Source organism: Lepidothrix coronata, unplaced genomic scaffold (assembly GCF_001604755.1).
Source record: "Lepidothrix coronata isolate B3197 unplaced genomic scaffold, Lepidothrix_coronata-1.0 Scaffold56, whole genome shotgun sequence".
Taxonomy (NCBI): domain Eukaryota; kingdom Metazoa; phylum Chordata; class Aves; order Passeriformes; family Pipridae; genus Lepidothrix; species Lepidothrix coronata.
In genome coordinates, this window is record NW_016690236.1 from 3,214,115 (window position 1) to 3,239,146 (window position 25,032).

The 25,032-nt window shown below is 38.0% G+C and overlaps 2 protein-coding genes across 6 annotated transcripts in view; one reads left to right on the forward strand and one right to left on the reverse strand.

Annotated features, from left to right (window-relative positions):
• The window catches only part of ASB5 (ankyrin repeat and SOCS box containing 5), a 40,391-nt gene extending 24,138 nt beyond the window's left edge, over nucleotides 1–16,253 (reverse strand). Inside the window, exon 1 of one of the 5 annotated variants that reach the window (XM_017816537.1) lies at nucleotides 16,236–16,253. Coding sequence is in view for 3 of the 5 variants with exons in the window: in XM_017816532.1 (XP_017672021.1) it covers nucleotides 3,116–3,311 (196 nt within the window). In the remaining 2 variants the exon portion in view is untranslated. Of the gene's footprint in view, nucleotides 1–3,115; nucleotides 3,367–10,303; nucleotides 10,338–16,235 lie in introns of those variants that run through there. The other 4 variants (XM_017816538.1, XM_017816533.1, XM_017816532.1 and 1 more) reach the window with 4 other exon arrangements.
• Nucleotides 16,087–23,718, forward strand: SPCS3 (signal peptidase complex subunit 3). The gene is made up of 5 exons (XM_017816539.1): nucleotides 16,087–16,310; nucleotides 18,882–18,955; nucleotides 21,550–21,626; nucleotides 22,781–22,896; nucleotides 23,268–23,718. The coding sequence occupies exons 1-5, from the start codon at nucleotides 16,168–16,170 to the stop codon at nucleotides 23,398–23,400; spliced, it is 543 nt and encodes a 180-aa protein (XP_017672028.1). The 5' UTR covers nucleotides 16,087–16,167; the 3' UTR covers nucleotides 23,401–23,718.
• The last annotated feature ends 1,314 nt before the right edge of the window (nucleotides 23,719–25,032 follow it).

A 25,032-nucleotide genomic window follows, 5' to 3' on the forward strand; every position in this document is an offset into this window, starting at 1 on the left:
TCCATAAACAAATTAATGTTACTTATAATTAGCAGAGCTTTTATATGCACTTTTTGGCCTTAGCTGATGCTGAACACTGATCTAGTATCCTATATTTCAATGCCCCATAAGCAATATAATAACTTTTAATTAATTAATATGGCACTAACCAGCTGTTCACATACACGTGAGATCCAAAGAATAGATTCAATTAGAATAGATTGTTGACTATCGAAACTAGAGAGAAAATATTCCTGAAACATTAAAGAACAAAGTATGACCTGTTTCACTACTAATATGTAGCAACAAGACCACAGTAGGCAGATGACACACATAAAGCTGCCTCCTTGTATTTAATAAAGAACAAGCCACAAAACAAAGCAAATCAGGCATGAAATGTGTGATCCCTGGGCCTCAAAACCTGAAAGGACCCATATAACATCAGTTTGATGAAAGGAGTTCCACCAAAACCTACTGCTTATTAGCTAAAACGCCCTCATAATACAGGCTTCATAAAAGAAAGGCTTATTTTAACTTAAGAGCTCAATCTAGCAAATATGAAATAATGCCTGTGCCTAGTAACACATTATTTCCAAAGGCTCTTTTTGTCTTTAAAATTATAGCACTCTGCCCTAGACAAGCATTATAGTAGCAAAAAGTAATTTTTTACTATTACAGGCAAACTGAAAATACCAGCACTAACAGAAATTTGAGAGTATATAATCAGGTTAAAACTAGAAAATGAAAAGTAACATTTCCTCTAATTTGAATTACTTATTGAAACACTATAAACTTCAATTAGCTAATGATAGATTATGGGCTAATTTTCTGTTTTGGTGGGGTTGTGGTTTGTTTGGTTTTTTTGCCAAGGTTTCTCTGCTGCTTAAGAAAAAACACAGAATGGGGTCACTAATTAGAAGGATATTCAGTATTTAATTTTATCATGCAATATTTCAAGCTGTATCTTAACGTTACTTACTGTACATCCTTCAGATATTACTTTTAACGGGATATTTTTTACATGGTATTGTATAAACTCTACTGAGCTATCTCTGTATTTCACAAATACCAACAAACCAAATCCCACAACAAGGTGTGAGTTGAGACAGTAGCATAGAACAAAAGTATAGAAAAGGTAAGATATAATAGTAATTTGAGGAGACTTATTTGCATCCCAAAGAGCAAGGACTGGTCCTGTTAATGACAACAAATGGATGAAGAGCAGATTATGTAACATTAGCTGAACATGTGCTTCAAACTGTGACAAATCCAGAATCAAATACTGCAAGCTGGGCAGTGAAAAATGAAGACACACAGGTGTCAAACTTTAAAAAGTAGAGTTTAAGCAGAAAATAGTTGCATTAACTATTTTCTTTTAATGAACCAAGCAGAAAACCAGAAACTCTGGGATTTTTGAGCCTTTAAATCAATATAAACCTCTACCTGACCAAAACAGTAACCTGAGTGATAGATTTTTTGATAGATAGTTCTTTTCCATGAACCAGCTACTATAATGCTTATTAATACATTTATTTAGGGATAATAGATTGGACATTTGACAAATGAACAAACTAGGCTCCTGGGTTCAGCAACAGGTAACATTGTAGAGACCATTTTACTCTCCAACATGATGCATATTATTCCTTTCCCTCTAGTTTTTCCCCAAGTCTTTTTCCTTCCTTACCCAGCTTCTGTGTCAGTCTTCCCATAATGAGCTGCCTTAGAGCTAGCCAGCAGTTTCTGGCAAAAAAAATCTCGATTTCAAGTGAGGCCTTCCCCATCCTCTACAACTATTTCTTCCTGGGTTCTTCCCATCTTACTGTAGTGAATTTATACATATACACACACACCCTCCCACACACATATATCTGCACATATACACACACAAATACACATGCATAATAGTTCAACTGGTGTTTTTAACATACTCAGATATAAAACCCCTGCTTTTCAGAGCTTGTGCAGAAACACAATATAAATCCCTATTGAGTAAATCTTCTGCAAAGTAAGCTAATTCCTGCTTTAGGATTTAAGCCTCTCTGTCTGGTNGCAAATCTTAACACACCCACAAAATGCCTAGCTTTCGTCCCAACATCAAAGACTGAAAACATCGGGTTTGAAACTGTTTCTGGCTCATTTCTATAGCTTCTCTTTTACATCTAACTTGGGCTGTTTCTTCATGTTCATGGTACCTAGAGATGAGTGGTAAAGGTGGTGAAGAGGCAAGATAAGTCTTCCTGTTCCATTGCCTAACTCAAACTCGATGTCATCCCAGAATACAAGGAACAGCAATAAAGATGAGCAAGCTAGCAGGTATCCCAAGCTGTGCAAAACCAGGGCTCAGTCATGCACCAGGATTCCACAATTCAGAAGAGAGAGTGTTCTGTGACCCACTAGAAGAACTGAATGAAAATGGCTCATTACAGATGAGCTTGGGGCAACAGTAGTGCCCAGCACTGCTAAAGTTCTGCTTGAGCAAACAGAAGAAGGAATTTTCACAAGAGCTTTCAACCCAGAAAAATTTGAAGGGTTCCCATACAGATGCCCAAAACCTGACCCTGCTGAAGAGTTACTAGGCTTCCTGATATGTGCCAAGACACTAACTTATTCAAAATATAGAAGGACCATATCTTCTCAAATAAATTACTGTAAGAAAATTTTACCTTAATCATGAAATAATTCTCAGAAATATCTGGAGTAGTTTCACTAAAGGGGTGCAAAACAATCATATGCCAAGCATGGAAAATTTCAACCACGCATGGTAAGTTGGGAAACCTGAGGAGCAATTGGGAAAATAGTCTTAGATTGGGAAGTATTTGGCAATCTTATTTCTATACAGCCATCTTAAGTATAGGCCTCTCTCCTAACAGGACATTGGCCGTGATACCTCAGTTTTACTCTGAACTTAATATTACCCTAAAAATAAAAAATAAAATAAAAAAGCTTAAATAATCTAACAACATAATTTTTGTTCTACAAAACATAGCAAGAACTACAGAAAAAACCCCACTCATACATATATATGACAAACTGAATATAAAATGAGGCTAGCAGATAAGTCATTACCTGAAAAAAAACACCACAGTAACAACAGAATTCCCCAACAGTAGTGATAAGATAGTAAGTACAAATATACCTTGTCCTTGAGGAACTCCGTAAAATTCAGCAGCTATCCTTGCTGCTTCCTTACGGTTTCCTTTCACAATGTAGAAATGGCTAAGTATAGCAAGGCTGATCTTCACAAAAAGTTTAAAACAAAAAAGTGAAAGTATAGTAAAGTAGACATTGGATAACTGCTGTGCAAAAGGGCGACTTTCTTCTATGACAGTCATTGCTGCAGCAAAATCTCTCTCAGTGTTTGGGTCAGGCTCTCAAATGTGTTGATAAGATCATATGGCTCCAGCCATGCACTCCTGGGAACAACTGGTCCCGAGGAAAGAAAATATCAGCTGGTCATGATGCCTGCTGCTCAAAATATGACGATTATTTATACTGTACATAGTATTGAGTTCACTACCGCTACTGCTAGCCTGGTGATATTCAAGTGGGATAGCAAGTACCAAGATCCTGGATGTACTTATTCCACTTAAAAGGTCTATTGCATTCCAAATTCTGCATTTCTTATTCATTTATTTACCCTATTAATACATTTCAAAATACACCTTCAAAAGTATTATTTTTAAAACCTGCAACTTCAGGTACTAAAGCAGGTAATCAGTTTTTTGCTAAAATATGTTCTCCTGTTGCTTAAGTACAGCTGTTGCTTTTTTATGATACTTCAATTTTATGTTACACTAACAATTTTATGTTACACTAACATTTTTTTCTTATAAAACTAGAACCACATCAGTAAATACTTGAAATACACATTAAACAGATTAATATCTTCCGGCTTTGACAGTTTCTTATTATTTTGCTCAGGCTGAATGAAAGCATCCAGTATACATAGATTTTAGCCTTATATAAAAAACAGTATTCAGAGCAGATGATATGAATCAAACATCTAGCTATTTTTATGTATAATAGCTTGGAGCATCTAAAATTAAATTAATTAAAATGCAGTGGTAAATACACAACATGGAAAATGTCTAATATTTATGATAAACATTTCATTGTGCTGCATCATATTATTTTAAACCTATGACATGACAGATTTTATTTCTTGGCCAGTTTTAGAGAGGGGAATCTAGATTCCTCAGATTTTTTAAGAATTCATTTGCTTATATACCATAAAGTTATTACTCACAGTCATCAGCAGTCATGCACAAGTTGTTCCATTAGTGTGAATAGTTGCTGAGTTAATTGCTGAGCTGCAACATGATACAAACCGAGGAGCTGAATATCAGAACTAGATGCCTAAGTGAACTATAATCCTAAAGTAAAGAATCCTGGCAGCACAGGAAAGGGTCCTGTTCTAAATTTTTATATTTCCTTTTAAATAAAAGAAACAGTGTCTTGAATTATAGCTTAAAATACTCTACCCATAGTAATCCTAAATCTCTCTATTCTATCCGGGATTCTCTTGTTTGGTGGTCAGAAAAAAATATTTTAGAATGCTGGCAACTGTCCATCAGGAACAAAGAGTATGATCCAAATGTCACTGCATCCACAGATCCCCCTGACTTCAACGAACAGCATAGCAGATATTAAGGATATAATACAAATTCGTATTCTTGAAAGAAAAGTGGAAAAAATGAGACACTACATCATATAACTCTAGGAGTAATTTATTAGAGTAAGAAACTATAATGTTTTCTGGCAAATACATTAAAAAAACCCTATATAAATAAAGAAAAGACAATGATAAAGGGAAATGTGCTCAGAAATAAATATCAAGATTTATAACAGACAGGAACTGAATTGTAGTTACTTTGAGAGAAACAGGCATTCAATATTTTTCTTTGAAAAAAAATTAATCTACTTAAAAGTCAATCATAACTAGAAAAGGCAATTAAAAAGCAGTTTATATATGCAATTTTTTACTAAATTTCATTTATAGGCATTTTCTCATCCAGATAGAAAAGAAACTGTTTTCCTCATACCATTATTAGAAGCGGGAATGAGTACTTAAAATGCCAAATGAAAATCCTTGTTTATATTTGGCACATTGTTATCTGACACTGAATTGAGGTGTCATGTTTTCCACAAGGATAAAAGGCATTATGTTCTGAGCTACCACTGCCAATTTCCGTTTCAATCATTAATAGAAATGGTATTTTCCCTAGTAACACACTCAGTATTGGAATTTCTTACTTCTTCCATATTTTTACTAGTATTATTATGCTTAACTTGATCAGTCCACAGAATTCCCCAGCCATTTTAAGTACCTGTTTTAAAAATTTACCATGCAGAATAAGAAAAAACCATAAAAACCATTATGTTATGGTAAGCCTTTTTCTTCCTTACGGTGTTTTACGTGACTCTTTTTTCTTGACCTCATATTGCGCCATCTAGTACCTGTGCTTTCCCATCTGGACTTCTCCCACGTTTTGTTAACTAACAAAATAGTCTTTCTTTGTAGGGGCAAAAATCCAAATAACAATTACTATAAATAACAGTTGGAGTTAACAGGAGTGTTCAGAGTTCATCTTCCCCTTATAATATTGTTTCCTGCTTCTTATAACAACAGTAGGTAAATCACTGAAAATAAACTTCTCAGGTTTTAGGTAGTTTCCTTCAGGTTGAATTTTTCTGTAAAGGTTCAACAAAAATAAAAATCTTCAAAAATAAGGTTGTGTATGCATTTAATATTTCGCAAGTGATGCTTCAAATAATCTGACAGATCTGTAAAACTGCTTTTGGGAACAACATGAAAATTGACCAGGAGGGTTATTCCTGTATCAAGGCTCGTCTTCTGTCCTTTCAAAAATTTCCTTCCTCAGTGCTAAACTACATGAAGATGAAAGAAATCCCGAGTTTTGAGAATTTCAGTTCACATATAGTTATCAGAACCTGGCAAAATTACTCTCATGATATTTCCTTTTTTTTAGAGCTCTATAACTCTTATGCGCCAGCTTAACTGGAAACTCTCTCAACTGCACAGGAGAACCAAGTCTATTCTAATTTCAGGTTACTAAAGTGCTACAGAAATTACCATTACAGCTTGCTGGCAAACTGTGCTGTGAGGCACCCAGTCATGAAAACTGAGCAACTGTTCAGATGTTAACGCCCACACGGCATTTTGGAAGAACCAGCAATGTGAATACTGAGACCTGAACACAAAATAGCTGAGAGCAAGCCCATGCAGACTGGAAAAGCCAGGAACAGAAAGCTACAGCTGCTGCAACAGAAATCATAAAGTAGAAGCATAGGTAAATAAATAGAGGATCTGACAGGCAATGTGATGCCATGAAGAATTTTCTATTGCACAGCAACATGAAGTGACTGGAGCTGGGTCTTGAAGCACTGCAGAATAATGAAAACTTCCAAGTGGAAATGCACCACCAATATGTAACAAATATACAACATTATAAAAATATCAAAGAGTTTGAAAAGAGCAATGGCTTAATCTGGATGTTTACATTTCCCACATAGTTTTGACTTTTGGGAATGAAATTTCTCTGCCTTGATTTTTCACTTATAAAATGGGTAGTACTCTGAAGATGACTTCATTGCTGTCAACAAAACACTCAGATATCCTGATGAAAAGAATATTTAAACTAACTAGGTATCTAATAATTTTTATTTTAATACAAAAATCAGATAAAAAAATCTAAATAAAATGAAATATTGAATGTTCATTCACTTAAGGTCTACAAAAGGGATAGCAGGCAAAATATTTTAGCATTTAGTATTTTATCATAGCAACAACCTGTAACGGTCTAATAAAGCTATCACAATCCCAGATATAGAGGCAAAAACTGGAATCATTTATTGAACACACGAGTGCTATTTAAGGGTCTTGGGGGCTTACATGCTAATGAGGAGGTAAGGTTATTCCAAGCAGGGGATTCCACAATCTATTAGCATTTCCAGTAACAGGGGTGACATAAGGGGAAAAATGGATTTACATTTCTCAGATACAGTATTTACATTTTGGGGAAAAAGGTTTGATATTTCCAGTAAGCAGGGTTACATTGGGGAAGGGGGATCAGCTTTACCCAAAAGAAGGATTTACACAGGGAGGGAGAAAACAATGGGATAACTGATAGCATCATGCAAAGTCTCTCTACATCCTGGTGGGGGAGATCAGGACAATGGATCTTGTCTGGTCTTTTAGATGGTGGTTTTTTCCCCAGCCTCTGTGGTCCAAGGTTTCCTGTTTAATCCTAGCAGTGCCTTTTCTGTTGGGATCCGAATTTCAGACTGCAACAACAACCTACACTGCAGATAAACAATATTTGGATTATTTTTTTTGTTTAAGAACACAGTAATACTGTGATAGAAAGGATACCCCTAACCTGACATACTAGCACATTCCCAGCAAATAAAACAAGAACAACGTAGTAATTTCTCTGCTATGCTTCTCCATTTCTTGCAATTAAATATTTAAATTTTAAAACCACTTAATAAACTTCAAATGCTGGAATTCGTGGTCTTAAAATTCCTTTCTAATGCAGCTTGGTGAGTTATCATTTCTAAAGAACATAATGAATATAATGAAAATAGCAATACTGCCATTTATAATAACTTTAAAAGCAGTTCATTTCAAACTCCAGAGCTCAGACCAAGTAGCCTGCCCTTTAACGCCTTGCTGTGTAGTGGCCAAGTGCAGAAAGAAAGTATTCAGCAGTGGCACCTGTTTATGCTAATTCAAACTGTCCAAAATCTAGCACACCATTTATCCTCAACCAATAATTTTTAGAAAAAAAGGATGCACTACCTTCTATGATTAATTACATAACCACATTCATAAACTCTTTATTTTAGTCTGGCAATTTTTTCTCTATGCTTTAGCAGACCAGTGTGCTTAATTTTCAGTAAGGTAAGATACACAAGTACAATAACTGATAGACTATCTATTCTTTGAAGGCATTTTTTTAATACTAAAGACTGTAAAACCCTTAGAAATATTATTTCCTTACAGCATATGCTGTGTCTTTAATTTTGGAAAACATATTTACTTTTAGATGAAGGACTCGAAAATGCTGAGAAGCATGAGCTACTAAAAAGGAAATGCCTATTTCAGAATGAAAAATTACCTGCTTAGTGGCCCACTGATTTGTATTTTAATAGGTGTATGGGATGCTAATCCTAAAAATTTTACCTGACTCCTCTGAAGTTACTGAATGTTGTTCATGTCATTTCCGTCTTCATCTGTGTTAAGCAATTTTTTCCACTATTTTCTATTGAAAGCATTTGAACTGAATAAATCTAGGCTCAGATAAAGTATTCTAAAATGTATTTCCTCATTATCCAAAATGTTACCTTAACATTGAAGTTAAGACAAAAGGCAGACATACCATCAAACAATAGTAAAAAATATTTAACATTCATTTCAATTATTCATTGAAAATAATTATGTGCTCATTCATAAATTAAGTATATTATGCATTTATGCTTAGGCACAGAAAAAAACCCCAACAAATCATATTTACCTGATAGCTACAAGACATTCAGAAGCTGGAGTGATAGGAAGACATCAAACAGCTGCTGAGTCCTTTTCTAAACAGGAACTCAAACCCATTAGCACAACCCAAACACTACTCTTCATAAAATATGAAGAGAAGAGGTACAAAGAGGTACAAAGTACAGACTTCGTGCTACTGTTTTGGAGGAATGAAAAGATGAAAAGGTAGAGAACACAAACTTTGGTCCAGAAAAGACCAAATTTGGCTCACATAAGAACTGCTTTTTTTACTGCATCCCACTGCTATCCTTAGTAATTCTACAGACTTGCTTGAGCACCATGACAAAGCCAAATTCTCAGCACAAAAACCTGAGAGTTGTGTTGTCAATTGAAGTAAACACAACGCTGTAATCAAACAAATGAAAGGCCTACATCTCCTTTTTACATCTTTTCTTCCTGAATACCATGTCTATCCAGGATCTACACAAACCATGCAGCGTGAAGTTATAACTGATATCCAAAGTTATTTTTCATTCAGATTTCTGCAGTTCTCATAATTCACGTTAGTCTCCTGATCACCCAACCAAAGACTTAAACCAAAGGTCTGTTTCAAAATGCAATGGAATGACAGCTTTTATTGGCGTAACAGGAAAAAAGAAGAGCATCTTAAAACATGTCAGCCTTCTCTTCTTAATAGTCACACTCTGACTTTTGACACCCATTCTACTAAAAAGCTATGTATTTAGACACCATTTGTCTTCTCTCATAAGACTATAAAACATACAGTTCCTTTAAAAAGCTTTAATGCACAAAAATCTATCTTATAAAAGTTTTGTTACATATAGTTTCTCTCCGTATTTTGGTGTAGCACATTATTTCCATCAGTTCTCAAACTGCTCTAGAAAGTTCAAATTTATAGCTTTGGATGGCTACGGTTGTACTTTTTTCCTCCAGTGTATGTATTAAAATCAGTGCTCTGATACAGTTCAGGTTCTATACAAATCAAGTTATTCTGGTGATGAATGATGAAACGTTTCATTTCTAACATAATGAAAAGATTGCTTATTCTACTGCTTATTCTACTTAATGAATTTAAACTGAGGTTTTTTGCATTTTTGAGGTGTTTTGCATTTTTGTTGAAAATACTACTCCTGTCTTAGAAAGTAGTTCTACTATACAGACTTGTATGTCCAGAGAATGGAATTACTGGCCAAGGATTAAAAATCAACCAGTATCTCTACACATAACAGACATTCTCTATATGACATGGATTTAAAAGCATGAAAAGTAACTCAGCTATTTAAGCAATTATGAAAATCCAGTCTTCTACCTTCCTCAGTTCTTGGTAAAAATATATAGAGATTTAAATCTGTATCACTTTGTTATACACCCAGTGGATAGTTGCTTCTCGTAATGGTGATAGATGCCTCTTCAACAACTCCAGTATCAAACAGTCCCTGCTATCAGACACAATATCATATAAGCAGTCTTGATCTGCTTTACCAGTCCATCTAATCACTGACAGTAAAGTTGTACACAGAAGAGAAGCAGGTATAACCAATCTGCTTACAAGTAAATTCAATCCAAGTTCTGCTAGAAACATAGTAAGTTTGTCCTACAGTATTTGTTGCAGTCCTCTTCGGATACTTAACATAACTCAACTATTAAGGGTATTACAGATGATTCCAAAATAAGTCATGTGTGCACTTAGAGACATTACTAAACCCAGAAACGTGTCAGACAGCAGGCACACACAGCCTGCTGACAGACAAACTCTAGCAAAACTTGCCCCCCAGGAGTTAAAAAAGTTACCACCTCCAGCTGCCCATTCCATTCCTCAGCTAGAGGTTCCTGCCCCTCACTCTTCTTCCTGGAAATCAACAGAAAGGAATGTGTATTGGTACACTCTTCAGTTCAAAACCTGGCAATTTAAACTGTTGATGAGGTTAAACTAACCTGATGGACTTTACACTGAAAAAAACCTTCACACCCCCTGCAATCCATTCTGGTACAGAGAAAACAATCCTGCGGAAAAAGTCGTAGCAAACTGTGAGGGGAGAGTAACGTCAAAATGCACATAGATGCTGCCGCTTCCTAAGGATACTTAGGAGTAACTTTTGATGACCTTATGTACTGATACAGCTGTATCAGTGAAACTTGGAAGAGTCTTCTCATTTTACTTCTCTTTCCCTTTATACAGTTCCTTTCTTGGGTCTAAACAATTTCTTTCATTGCCAACCACGTCTATAGAACACAGATTCCCTCTTCAGAAACTAACTCGACCTCTTCCTTAGGACTGTGGTACCACAGGGCCTGTGCTTTTGGTATTTCAACTAGCTTGACAGAACTAACTTTATTATTCTCTAGTGCAACCACCTTGTAATCTGGATTCATGTAACTGAACCTGGTATTTTTGCAGTTTTTACAGTTAATCTTTTCTTTAATGAACTGCAAAAATGTCACGGGTTCTTAATAAATAGCTGTTTCTAAACAAATAAGTATATAAATAAATGTGCTTTCAAATCCCAGAAGAGCCATGATGGGCAAATTTGGGTTTCATCACATAGACAGTTTGTACATGAGAAATGAACATGACAGAAATTTTCTGTTTTAACTAACAGTTTTCAAAACACCAGATTTGCACCTGTAACTAATACCTCTCTGTCACTTTGAAACCTAGACCTCTTCAGCTGTTTGAATTGATACTACCTGGTCTTATGAAACTATTTTGGATCCATAGTAATGTTTTATTTATTTATGTGTAAGACCCGTAAATTATATCATCAAGTTCAAATAATTGTCAATTATTCTAAACTGAAAAGTTTGCTCAAAAAAAAAAATCTGAGTTGCGAATATTTTGTCATCAATTTGAATTCCTTTCAAAATTTTTAATTTTATTCCAGATTATAGGCTGTCTTTAAACTTTAATTAACTTATTTTTTTCTTAAAAAAATTATTTTTATTTTTAAAAAGATTGAAATCATCTGTTTAACTTTATACCCCCTTTTCCAAACTTTCTAGGTTTTCATCTAGACTAAGAGTTGTTTAATTTGTCTCTTTTCTGTGTTAAGTATATTTTTGTGCCTAAGAACATCATTCTTAATAAAAGGAAATTACACAGTCAATATCACGACTCGGTAGGGATGGAGTTAAGAGTATATTTTGCAAGCATATGTCACTATACACTGACTCCCATGACTAGTGTTCATAACAGAAAGGTTTATTCCATCCACTAAAACTGGTATCGGCTAAATGACATCATTGTGACAGAGTCCGTAAAGCATCCTTTTCCTCAAGCTGAGGCATGACAGTCTCTGCTTGGTGTTTTTACAAGAGACATAAAAATACTTTGTGAAGAACTCATAACTGGATGAGTGAATGAGGTAAAACCAGGGTGAGGTGGATCAGTAGCACCCAGCTTCTTGTCACAGAATACAAAGGACAATGAAGTGTGAAAGGTTAGGCTGAATCAGTAATGTATTTACCTAACATGGCTTCATATGCCACAGAATGGGCAAATCTCCCAGGAGCCAAAAATTAACTGTCAGGCTCCAAAACATATTGATTTGGGAGCCAAGAATATTTGGCTCCTTCTCCAGTGCAGGTTTTATTTTGCCATATATTATGCCACTACATAAAACAGTGTTCAAAAGTATAAAGTTCATTCTGAAATCAGAAATTTACCCTGGGATTTTCTTGCTGAAGGACTCACAATAATACTATGAAGGCAAGTGAAAATTTCTTCTTGCTTATCTTTTTATTCTCCATACTCTGTAGATCCAAAGCAAAAAAATGGAGATGAGAAGAAGATTAGAAACAAAACCCCTCCAATGCAGTTTAAAAAGCCTACTCCTCTTAGCCACAGCCTTCTCACACCAGCTGTAAAAATGCCCCACCCAGAAGAGGTGCTAACTGAAAGGGGCCCCTTGCAAGAGACAAAAGTTCCCCAAGCTGCTCGTGGTCACATTTATTTTAATCTTCATCGTCCTACCCAGAGTTGCCTAAGAGGCTGCGTGTAGCTACTGTCTCTTAAAGAATTAACATTTCAATAATTAATAGAAGACAAATTCAAGAAAGTATTTAGACATTTTTGGTAAAAAAATCAAGTAGATGCACATCCCTAGATCAGAAAAGTTATCTATACAGTCTTCATCTAACTATCTAGGTGCCAAAGATGCTACAGGCCCCTAAACTTTGACCTGCAAAATTAGTCAGACTTAAGTCCCAAGAAGACCAAAGGTGCTGCCACCTGGGCTGAAGTTAATATCTCCCCTTCACTTGAACTTCACAAACCAGACACCCTAAACTGTCAGCCACCCCAACACTCCCATCTGTGTGTACCATATTAGAACCAATATGACTTCAGTGGGAAAACAAAGGACTCATAGTAATCTCTGTTGATGGTCAGTGTCAACACTTGACATTTTGTTTATAGATGATTAAAGGAATCACACTGTAACTTGAACATCTGAGTAGAAATGTATCAACCAAAGAGTGCAAGCTACTCTCCCTTAGAAGACTACTAATCATCAGCTGCTGACAGGGATCAATCCTGTTGAAGTGCCAACATTATAAAAAAAGAACATGTTTAACAGATCAAAGAGTGCATAAAAACACAATTCCAAAGTAGGATAATTCTGGGAAAGGATAGAAGAAGGAAGAATTCTGCATTTCAGACCTGCTCGCAATCCTATCTCTGGATTTTGTTCAACGAGTTTCTAATGAAAAATATGAAATTTCTTGAAATAAGAACCAGCCTGAGCACTGCCACGCCTTAGGTTCACTGCTGAACTGGCATGAGTACACTGCTAGGGTGTAATGTATACCACCGCATCTTGGAAATGGTCTCCCAAACCCTTCTGCCTCCCCAAGATTCAATAAATTTGTTTTCATAATTATAGTATTTGATCCATTCAGAGTAGCATAACTTATTTAGCTGACAGTGACTTTCAACATTAATATTATGTCACTATTCTTTACAAAATACCAGTTTTATATTTTTCACAGAACAGTTGGGAATGTACAAGCAAACAGCTATTGCGAATAATTACCTTCTTCCTTCACAACTGCCTTCGCTGTTTCAAAATTTTCCTCCTATTTTGATTTTTCAAAATTTCAGTCATTAAAAAGCTATAGAAGGTTTCTTTATTCTGAAACAGTAACAGATCAATCCTTGAATAAACTACACCATCTGTCTTCCCCTGCATAATGTGCTTTTAAGTGACATTTATTGAAAGGTTCTACTAAAATAAATCCAAACCTACACAAGCAACAGCCATATTCATTGCCTTAAGAACACATGACTTTGGATAAACCTTTTGATTTTGGTACTTGATTACTGCTTTGGAAATTTCAAAACTTAACTCCTCTAAGTTCTGCCTTAGTTGCTTAAGTTCTCCCCAACAGCCACTTCTTTTATTAAACAAACAGTTGCTTAATATGAAAAACTCTAAACAGCAACTATAAGAACTAAAAGCAAGAACAAAGGCAATTAAGCCTTTTTTTTGTAGAGACAAGAAAAAAAATAATGTTCACAGTTGAATTATCTTTTTGATTGCAGCAGACACTTTACAACCTCTGAAACCTTTAGGTTCCCCTGTTAGCGGTAAAAGCTTCCTTGATGCTTCTAAATCTTCAAATATCTTGGGGGAAAGCACCCACTTTTCAGTAAGAGTTACCTAAGGTTTCAATAACAATATGTTCTAGTACATAAATCATCACGATAATTAATGTTTGGAAGAGCATAAAATAATAAGCCAACAAAAAACTTTAAACAGGAAGCTCTCTGTGCTGCTGGAATTCTTATGGAACACCAGGGAGGCTGAGAATTACCAGATGCACGCTGGTAAGGAGCTTACCAGCAGGACACTCCTAAAGAGCCTCCCCTCTTCGGGCCTGAAACTGATTTCAGTGGGGCAAATGCAGGGACACACAGAAGCCAACTGCATAGTGGAACACGTGGTCCCAAAAGCAAGGAATGTCCCCACAAGTACTTTAACACCCTACACTTAATAATAATGCTAAACAGACATGTTACAGGTACTTGGTCTGGGTGGAAACTAAAAGCATGAGTATGATCTTTTTCCATTCCCTGACTTTTCTTCCCTGAATCCCAGACCTGACTCTTGGCTACTGGGAGGAAAAGAAATAGCAGCATCATGACAGAACACAGGTATTTCAGAATGGCCTGACAGTTGCCACCTTCTTCCTATCCCTTCAGTCACCATGAGGCCTTCCACCCTTTCAGCCCCCTGCATCTGAGCTCCTGTTCCTCCTCCAGCATTTGCAACTCTGAAACCTTAGGACTGGGAAGAGGAAGTTAAATATAACTAAACCACTGCTGACACCTGTTGTCAGCCCTGAGAAATTTGCATTAATCGGGCCTGGTATACTTAATACAGTAAAGTAACGGGTGGGAACACCAAAAAACCCTCAACTCAAACCATTGTAGAAGCTCTCACTCCCCTTAGTTCTCACATTCATAATGTTGCAGGCCCAGGAAGCAGGAATGGGCACCAAGTAGGGGCCTTGGAGAGGAGTTAGAAATCACCTCACTACATAAATTAAGCTTTGATAGCACCAATTTGAAGTGGAATTTCAACCAAATCGGCAGAGTAAGGTAAAAGACTGCCTCATCCTGAAAATGATGTGGGATCATCGAGCCATCTGGTAAAGAAAAAGTATTCCAGTAACATGCACAGCTACTAAATTAGGTTTCTAGGCAATACTGAGAATGTAACAATGTGGAAATGAATAGGAACATCCTACAGGAAACAAGGTAGGGAATGGCAAATCACAGTACCAGTGAAAGCAAGATATAGACTTCAAGTGAAAACATAAGCCTTCACCTCTAATGTTATTTACATTTTATTACACAAACGAAAAAAATCCACCAGAGGAACAAATACCAACCTGACTCTAAAAACCAATGCCTTGGAAACACAACAGGTGACAAACAGTTCAGAAAAGAAAATGCTCCAGAAGGCAACAACCCTTCATTTCCTCAAAGTTACCAAGAAACTAGGACAAGAACATAAATACTGCCGCTGTTAATGGGGAGAGCTGCAGGCAGGTCCCCCAAGGCCGCTCCCAGGGCACACGGCTGTGCCTCCGCCCCGGGGGCCGCCACACCAGAGACCTCCCACGGCCACGCAGGGCAGAGAGGGAAAATAAACCACCGACAGCTAAGCGGGACGCAACCGAGCGGGCACGTCCAGTCTCCATGTGTTTTTCTCTTTTGTACACCAGACACACGAAGAAGTGCCGTACGAGCAGTGCTATGAAAGTCAGTCAGGTTTGGCACGCCACAGCCAAAGGCCACACAACCTTTCTCTCTGCGGACTCCCCAGTGTGAGCGGTACCAGAGAAGATCCGGCCCGGCCCTGAGGCGCGGACACAGAGGCGAGCCCTGAGCCTCCGCACCGCCGCCATGCCGGGGCCGGACCCGACGCCGGGCACCGCCCAACGCCTGGCAGAAGCGGGAGGGGGCTGGCGCATGCGCAGGGGCGGGCACTGCCGAGGGGGGGCCTAGCCTCTCCCGGAGCCCGCCCAGCCGGCACGAAGCCACGCCCCCCCGCTGGCGGTCGCGCGCCCGTTCCCCGCCGCCGCCGTTTCCTGCCGCGTCCGCGCGCCCGCCCCCCCGATCCGCGGTCGCAGTCCCGGCCGGGCCGAGCGGGAACATGAACACGGTGCTGTCCCGGGCCAACTCGCTCTTCGCCTTCTCCCTGAGCGTGATGGCGGCGCTCACCTTCGGCTGCTTCATCACCACCGCTTTCAAGGAGCGCAGCGTGCCCGTCAGCATCGCCGTCTCCCGGGTCACGCTGTGAGCGCGGGCGGGAGAGGAGCGGGAGCGGGGGAGGAGGGCGGTGGCGGCGGCTGCTGCCCGCCGGGGAGGGGAGGGATTCGGGGGCCGCCGGGGCACGGCCGGGGCGGGTGAGGGGACCCAGATTCCCGGTGGGGGCAGCTGTCCCTGGCCCCCGGCGCGGCCGCCCCGGGCTCGGCCTCCTGCGCGCTCCCGCCCGGCCAATGGGGGAGCCCCACGACGGCGGGGCCGGGGCGGTTCGCTCCGGGCAGCCCTGAGGGACCGGCGCTCGGGGACCGGCCCCGCGCGGTACCGGCCGCTGCCGGGCTCGCGGGCCCGCAACCAGCCCCTGCTCGGAACGGAGCGGCGGCTCACGGCCGAGTCGAGAACTGCTCCGGCAGGTGTGGGGAGGCGGGGACCCAGATGAGCATACAAATTATCCTGTGGTCATCCGGTCGTAGTGCCTTTTCCTTCTAATCTGTAGTTCCCTCAGATTTCCCTGTTGACAGCCTATCGTCCTTTCTTGTCTGTGACAAGTAGATTGACTGGGATGGCTTCTCTTCTGCGAGAGGCACCAGATGTAGGACACATAATACCACATCGAAAGTGTGTTGCCCACAGACAAAATGTTCTGATGCAAACTTGTGCTGGGGAACCTTTATTTTTCAATTTTGGTGGTGTTTTGTAGTGTTTTTTTTTTTCTCGGAAGGGAAGCTTTGCCCTAGGACACTTCCGCCAAGTTAATGATGTATGATGTGGAAGGCAATGGTTTCACACGCAGTTGAGCAGCTGTTACTGCCACCAAAGAGTGGTCTTCGGTCCCGCTTCTGGCCACATGGCCCTTTACCAGAGCTCCACGGGGGAATCAGGCTCGTAGGACACTTCAGTGAGCTGCTTTAACTCAGCTAATGTTTTTTTGTTTGGTTGGTTTGGGTCCAGATTAGTGAGCTAAAGCAGCCCATCCCTGAAAGTGTTTAAGGCCAGGTTGGATGAAGCTCTGGGCAACCTGGTCCAGTGAAAAGTGTTCCTGTCCACAGCAGGGAGGTTGGAACTAGGTGATCTTAAAGGTCCCTCCCAACCCAGGCCATTCAATGATTCTGTGATGATTCTGTGGAGCTTTGGAGCCACTCGAAGGTAAGTGGCACCATCGGATGGCTAGCAGCAGGATCTGAGAGGGCGGATGAATGCAGATAGAGAGTGGGGACTGCCATCACCTTTCAGAGTGGTTTAATACCACAGGAAAAGAAACTTCATATTTATGCTAGACTGAGGATTGCAAACAACATAAAACTGGCATAACAAGCATATTTGTGAGTTTTATGGTGAGCTCAGTGTATATGAGTTAGCATGCTAATGCCTAATTTGGATGAAATTTATATTGCTAGTGCTGTCTGTGAGGCACAGATCTGGTATTACTGAGAGATGTTACACCTCAGCTGCTTGTCTTGAATTTCTGCATTCTGCAGACCCCAGCCTTAGCGCCTGCTACTGCACAAGATTGGCAGTGCTTAAGAAGTGAAGTCAAGTGCTTGATAAGGTTTACTACTTCAAAAGATACTGCTTTTTGCAAAGGGATGAAAATTCATAGCAAGACTTAAATCAGGAAGTTTTGGTGGTGTTTTTCTTAACTAGTATCCCCAAAAGTGTTTTGTCCGCTGGTAAACAGGTTTTTTGTTGTTTTTTTTTCAAATTACCAAACTTAATTTTTTAAGAAAATTATATTTTAATTGACTAATTTCCAAACTGGAATAAATGTAACTATGAAGTTCATAATTCGTAAAGAATTTGTTACATTAGGAATTAAGATTTGTAGCTGATTGTCAAGCTGATTGCTTATAGTATTCCTCTTTGTAGAGGGTAAGTTGGGTAAATGAGTAAATGAGCTTTATGAGTACATATGGAAATATCTGCTGTGTGTCTGTTTCTTTTTTTTTTCCAGTTTCTTTTTCTATTGCGGTTTAGTATGGCAATGTCAGATATTGTTCCAAATGTGGCTTTTTAATGAAGCCTTCCAAAATGATTTTCCATAATTTAGAGGAAAATAAGCATTTTCTTTATATTGCTACTTATACTGTACAGGGATAAATCTCAAAACTTGTATGAACTACACACCTAAACTCATTTATCGGAATGGTTGGAGTGTCCTGTACAAGACTGAGCACTAGAGGCTTTTTTTTTTTTTTTTGTGGAACGTTGAGAAATAATATTGAAAATGCTTGCCAGGAGACAGCTATGCTGATGGTGTTCCAATCAGATTTATATATTTGGGCATGGCTAACACATATTTTACTAAAATGAAATGTAGTCTGGTTTAGATACAGAGAGGTACAGATTTTTGTTAAGAGGAAAAGGTCTGTAGGCTACATGTGTGTCTTAGACCAGTATGCTGGCAAGGCCTGCCATTCAAAACTGGGACACCTTAATGTCTGGAAGATAGGTGATAGTTTGTCATGTTGATTATGTTTTAGCCAAAAGTATTTAAACAAAATACAGAAAATGTATGAGGGAAATATCTGATAACAGTCATAATTTGTGTAATGTGTAAAAGACAAATAATGAGAAAGATTAATCTTGTGTTTTGTTTTGTCTTAGAAAAAATGTAGAAGATTTCACTGGACCTAGAGAAAGAAGTGATCTGGGATTTGTCACATTTGACATTACTGCAGATATCCTTAATGGAAAAAATGTTTTTCCAACTTTTGAAATAAGAACACTTTGATGTCTATTTTTGTTACCTTATAATCTTCACATATTCAGGACTTGGGGAAACTAGCAATTTGTCTTAAAATAAAATTTAAAGCAGGAAAAAGTAGTATTCTGCATAGCTATGGCAGTGAAATAAAATAGCTGCTTGGTCTCTAGTAGATGACAAGTTGTTTTCTCTTTTTAATGCCTGCTTTTAAAATAGTGAAGTGCACTGTATCTAATAATGGCAAGTGCAGTTTAACATCTGAACAGTATTACTGTTGAGTGAAGTTTATATTGGTGGTTTGAGGAGTGAATTAATGATAGAGTTTATATAGCATACTATTGTGATTGTCATACCAAATCTAGAAACTGATGCACCTTTCAAACTCATTTTGTCATGAGGCTTTCAAAGTTCTAGTTGAATAGAAGTACCTATCTTCTTTTAAAAATAAAACATTGCAATCCTTTACTTGCTTAGGTGTTATACTCTCTAATATTTAGCATTTAATAGTATGAAATTCATTGGGAAGCATATGATGTACTACAAAATTTATCACATTTTTTGTCCTCTTTCTCAATTACTATTACAGTTTTGCAGTTTTCTTTTGTATTTCTTTGCTTCCCTTTTAGCCTGGGTTTTACTGGGGAAAGAGAATTGTGTTGTGGGTATTTCTGTTTTTTTTTCATTTGTGTTGAGTAAGTTTTTAGACACTAGAAGGGAATTATCCTTAGAATTTAGGCTCTTGAGAAAAATCTGTGTTTTCCTGCAGAAGTCAGTACCAAATATGAGGCAGCATGCTTTACCTCAGGTGATTACACTAAGCCTTGCTTTGCAGCTGGGCTGAGATTGCTGGGATTTTTCCCTGTCTACTGTTTTTTGTCACTGTTAGGCAAGACATTGATTACCTTTGTGTTTCATTTTCCCTGTTTTGAAGAACACTATGTTCTGTAAGCAAACCACACAAAATACAACACTGATAATGAATGCTGGACAGACTAAATCAGATTTTTGCAGGTCTGTCTTGCACAGCAATAAGAGGATTATTTTTTTTTATCAGATGGAAGCAGGAGAGGTAAGCTCCTGAGTCTGAGTTTTACCTATGAAATGCTTATACATCAGAGTCTGAAATTCTAAAGTAGATGCATGGATTTGTGTGTAGTGTATATAGGTGGAAGCAGAGCAAGGCAGGACAGGACCTCTAAAAGAAATGTTCTCATACAAGGATTAGTCTGCAATATGTGGGCATAAAGATTCCATGGTTTAATGGTCTCTAATAGTAGCAGTAATTTTATTTTTTTTTTATAAACAGTCTGACTTAATCTTTCATGCCTGGCATAAATAAACCTTGCAATGTTCAGAGCTGTAAAATGCAACTATCTGGTAGGGTTTTTTTAGTCAAAATTTTTAAAGAAATACAGGTACGTGGGCTCTCTTAACTACTGGAAACAAGTTATTAGTCCTGGGAAAAATTAAATAAAGTGGCAGTTAGAAAAATAAACTAGGCAAAGGAAAGGAAAGGATACAGTTTTCATGAACTCCTTTAAGCTTACTTAATTGTTGCCAACTTTTGCAAGTGGTACGAAATCCTTTGTTATTTTCAGCTAGATGACAAACAATGTTCAAGTAGAATCCCTCTACCTCTTCTTGCAGTGACAGCAGTTAAATAATTGATTCTTTCCTTTCTTGCCTTTTGAATTAGTAGCTTAAAAACATGATTTAGTCTTGATGAATGAGTGGAAGATGATACAACAGATTTTGAGGCTAGTTAGGGAATCTGTTCTTGAGAAAATGGCAAATAGAATACTAAAGTGGACTGAGAAAATTTACAGCTAATCTTTATTGAGAGTTAAAAGGATTTTCCTTAGTAGTCACACATGGTGCATTTTATTGTTAAATAAGCAGACAACTATTTAGAATCCCAGCATTATTATACTGACAGTCTCAGATGGCAGTCATCAGTTCTTTACTGTTTATCAAAAATCTGAGCAGAGTTTTGTTCCAGTCTAATGAGCTTTCTTTGTTGTCAGTAGGTAATAAAATTTTCTAATTTCTTGTGTCCTCTCCAGTAGTAAATATTTTCCAGCTTCTAACGTCTCCAATGTGGGTATTAGAGGCACTTTGAATACCCTACGCTCTGCCAATTTTGTATTGTTTATTATTATATTGTTTAATGTTATTGTATTTCGATCCACAATTGGATACTAGAGTTCTCTGATAGTATAAATAATTGCCTTGAGGATATTTACTGAAGAATTCTGTCATGCCTTTTATGTTAAAGGTTTTATAATTGTCTAGCCGAGGATTCTGGTTACTAACTACAGTGTCAAATATAGAACTCTTAAATCATTGGAGGAAAAATAGTTGTTAGATTTCATAAATAGCAAAAAAAAAACCAACTAAAAACCTGTCACTTTAATAAGATTAAAATATATGGCAGTGCTCTGATTTATGAATAAGATGAAGTATATTGAAAGGTAGGAACTCTCTGTAATTGTCATAGTCTGTTCAGATCTAGTAAAAGTAAAAGAAGGTTATGTAAGTACAATATGGTATTTTTCTTAACTTGCATACATCTGCAGAGTATATTTGACTGGAATGTTAAACAATTGTTTCTATATTTGTCTGCAGAATATTCAACGAAAAACAATGTAAGTATCAAAAAGAAGGTTGAGGCAATTACCCATTTTAGTACTATAGCTATTTTTAAACTTTCTGTAGTTCTGCTGGGAAGAATTAAGGCACCAGCATTTCCTACTAGCTTGGGCTGTTTTTACTGGCCTTCATGATTGTTATTTTCTTGACAGTTTAACTGCAGGGTGGGAGGTTCACCTTCATGAGACCTGACTTGATATGTTACTAGTAGAATGGGAGAAAAGTAGCACATGCTTTGTGTTGCAATACACTTGCAATAGTGTACTGTAAATGAGTTTTTTCACTCATTTTCTCTGTCCATTTTACTTTTTCCTAACACTCTGCAGATGACTTCAGTTAGAAACAAAATATAGTGGCTTTGGTCTGGCCTGGTGTTGTGGGTCTTTTGTTCATGGATCACAGAAGTGTTTGCCAATACCAGTTACTGCAACTCTGTAATTCATGTCATATCTTGTCATACTCCTTAAAATAATTGGCCTTGTTGCATCCTTTAAGTTGCTACTGATGTTGTTACTTTGGGTAGCTGAAGACGCTCTTCACTGATCTAATAGGAGCTGTATGGAACAGCCTATGGAAAAATTACTTTATTGAAACACCATGCTGCCATGGTGCCACTGAATTCAAGTTAAAGCTGCTGTGGTCATGTTGCAAGGATATAGCGAAAGCTTGAGGGGGTTCTTAACTTGCTGCACAAAACTATCTCACCACTTTTTTCCCTTTTTTTGAGGGGGGGTTATGCTTGCAATTCAAGTTGAGATCTCTTCCTTTAAAGTTGGAAAAATGTCAATACCTAGGCAGTCATGATAGCTCAATTTAAATCCCTTATTTATAAATATTGCTTTAAAAGTGATTTACCTTTGCAATTCAAAAGGAAAACCCATCATGCTTTGTAAGTCTTCCAAAGCTTATGACTTTTTATGGCTTTCTTGTGTTTTATTAAGGTGTTCCTTGTTGTTTTCATTTATTCTGTTCCACTCTTCACTGTGTAGCAGTACTAGATTCCCCTTCTGTAAGACATTATTTTGTTAAATTAGTTATGAATTGCAAGCATGTACTTGAGGGTTTTCGGATAAATAATGCTATGAAATTCCAGTGTCTGAATGTGATCCTGTAAGGTACCTTACTGACTTAATTATAATTGTATTTTTAGGCTCTAAATCAAGTGGTCCTCTGGGACAAAATCATGTTGAGAGGAGATAACCCAAGGCTGTCCCTAAAAGACATGAAGTCGAAGTACTTTTTCTTTGATGATGGAAATGGTCTCAAGTAAGTAAATCCTTTTTTTTTATTGCTCTTATTCATGGTATCTTGATTTACTCTTATACTTTGTGTTTTATATGCATGTTTATTGATGTGGTAAGGTACCTGTATTCTGTCTGATACTCTGTCAGCCTGTTGAATCTTCTGGGTTTCTGCTTTCACTGTTATTGGAATTGTTTATGTGATGCACTCAACTCCAAAGGAGTTAAGGGGAAAAAAAAAAAAATAGGTATTACTTCATGAAGTAACTACATAAAAATAAAAAGCTTACTGTTAGTGGACCAGAAAAACAGTCTGTATCCTAATGTATTTAATATTAGTAACTGTTAATTAAATTGGTTGAGTATTTGTGCTGATAGTCTTTGTTGCTTTTGCAGGGGAAACAGGAACATCACTTTGACTCTTTCCTGGAATGTTGTACCAAATGCTGGCATCCTACCTCTTGTAACAGGATCAGGACATGTGTCTGTACCTTTCCCAGATACCTATGAAACAACAAAAAGTTATTAAATTATAGTACTGAATCATAAGCAAGATATTTTTATACTTGTATATTGTGAATACATTTTATTGCGGTTTCTTCTCACATCCCATGCAACTTTTCAGTGAAAGGAACGTAATTTCCTCAGGTCTAACACCATAGAAAAAGGAAATTTAAGTTCAGGTTTCTTTTTTTTTTAAATAAAACATTAAAGCTGAAACTTATGGGAAAGGTAATTGCGGAGTAATGGTTTTGGGGGGTGGAACTGAGGATTTTTTTATTTTTTTTTCCCTGGCCATCTGGGTATAGAGCTCTTTTTCTTTTAAATAAATATTTTTAAACCAGAAGATAGTCTTCCTGTGTTTGGGCTTTTTTTAAGTACTGTGATAGTTATTTATTATTTGTAGAACTCAAATACACCTTCTGGAGCTAGTTTCTGGGAGTGCCTGAAGGAAACAGCTATCCTGTTTTACAGCATTTTGCTAAATGCATGCTTAGCCTGTTACAGTAGGGTAAGCTTGGTCCTTTCTAGGACTGCCAACAGCTACATGGAAAACTGATAGTTCATTATCTGTCAGTCAGCCTGTAGATCTTGTTTTCAGTGTCACTGATGTAGCCCCTCCAGTTCTGTATTATAGATCATTTTAATAACTGCTTATAATGCAGCAAACGGGAAGAATAAAAAGAAATCTATTCAGCATCAGTCTTAAGACTTTCAGCATAAGACGTAAGGATAAGTCAGTAAGAAAAGTAAAAGCTTTAGGTAAAGAAAGGCTGTCTACCAACAAATCTCTTGATTTTTGTTGGGATCTCCTCAGCAGAAAGAATGAACATGCTTGTTTCAGAAGGGGTTGAGACAACTAATATTAGAGGGGACCTTCCATAGCAAGAAATGGGACAGATGTTGTCCAAAACAGTCTGGGAAAACATTTACAAAATAGAGGGTTTCCCCATGGTAAAATAGAGTAATTGAGACAGATTTACCAGCTTGAGTAATCTACATGAATTACATGAATCTACCTACTAGTCTTCCTGATTTGCATCAGCCAGGTAAAGTAGGAAGCAGTGTACAGCAGTTTCAGTCAGCACCTCTGCTGTAAAAGTGGCATCTCTGTGGCTGCACATCCTGCTCTGTGTCCTCCTTCACTCAGCTACAGCTGTGAATGCTCACAGTTGGGAGGACAGAAGGAACAGGGTATCAGAGTTACCTCTTGGCAATAATGATTTATACTGATCAACTAGTGGGTTTAGATCATCGTATAGCCAGAAGGAGCACACACTGCAATCACCTTCCTGGCATAGTTCTTAATATCATCATCATCATCATCATGGCCAGTCTTCGTGAACGAAGATTTGGGAAAGGTCATTAACCCTTCGAGCCTGCGCAGTGGATTTTTTAGGTGAGACCCAGTGTGCGCTGAACTGAGCCCACCCTTTAATCCTAAGGTTCATCTGCCGGGGCCAAGCGAGCTTGGACAGTGGCAGTGAGGTCCCCAGGACGTAGGTTTGTTTAGAGTGACCTTCTCTTAGATGGATTGCCTTACAGGGCTGACGAGCTCCATCTGCCCAGGGAAGTCCCCTGACCGGGAATCGAACCCGGGCCACGGCAGTGAGAGAGCCGCATCCTAACCACTAGACATATCTTCAAACAAAGTATGACA

Coding starts and splice junctions, on each gene's coding strand:
- SPCS3 (XM_017816539.1), top strand. CDS start 16,168: ATGAACACGGTGCTGTCCCGGGCCAACTCGCTCTTCGCCTTCTCCCTG. Junction 18,956..21,549: donor CACATTTGACATTACTGCAG/ATATCCTTAATG, acceptor TAACTTGCATAC/ATCTGCAGAGTATATTTGAC. Junction 21,627..22,780: donor AATATTCAACGAAAAACAAT/GTAAGTATCAAA, acceptor TTGTATTTTTAG/GCTCTAAATCAAGTGGTCCT.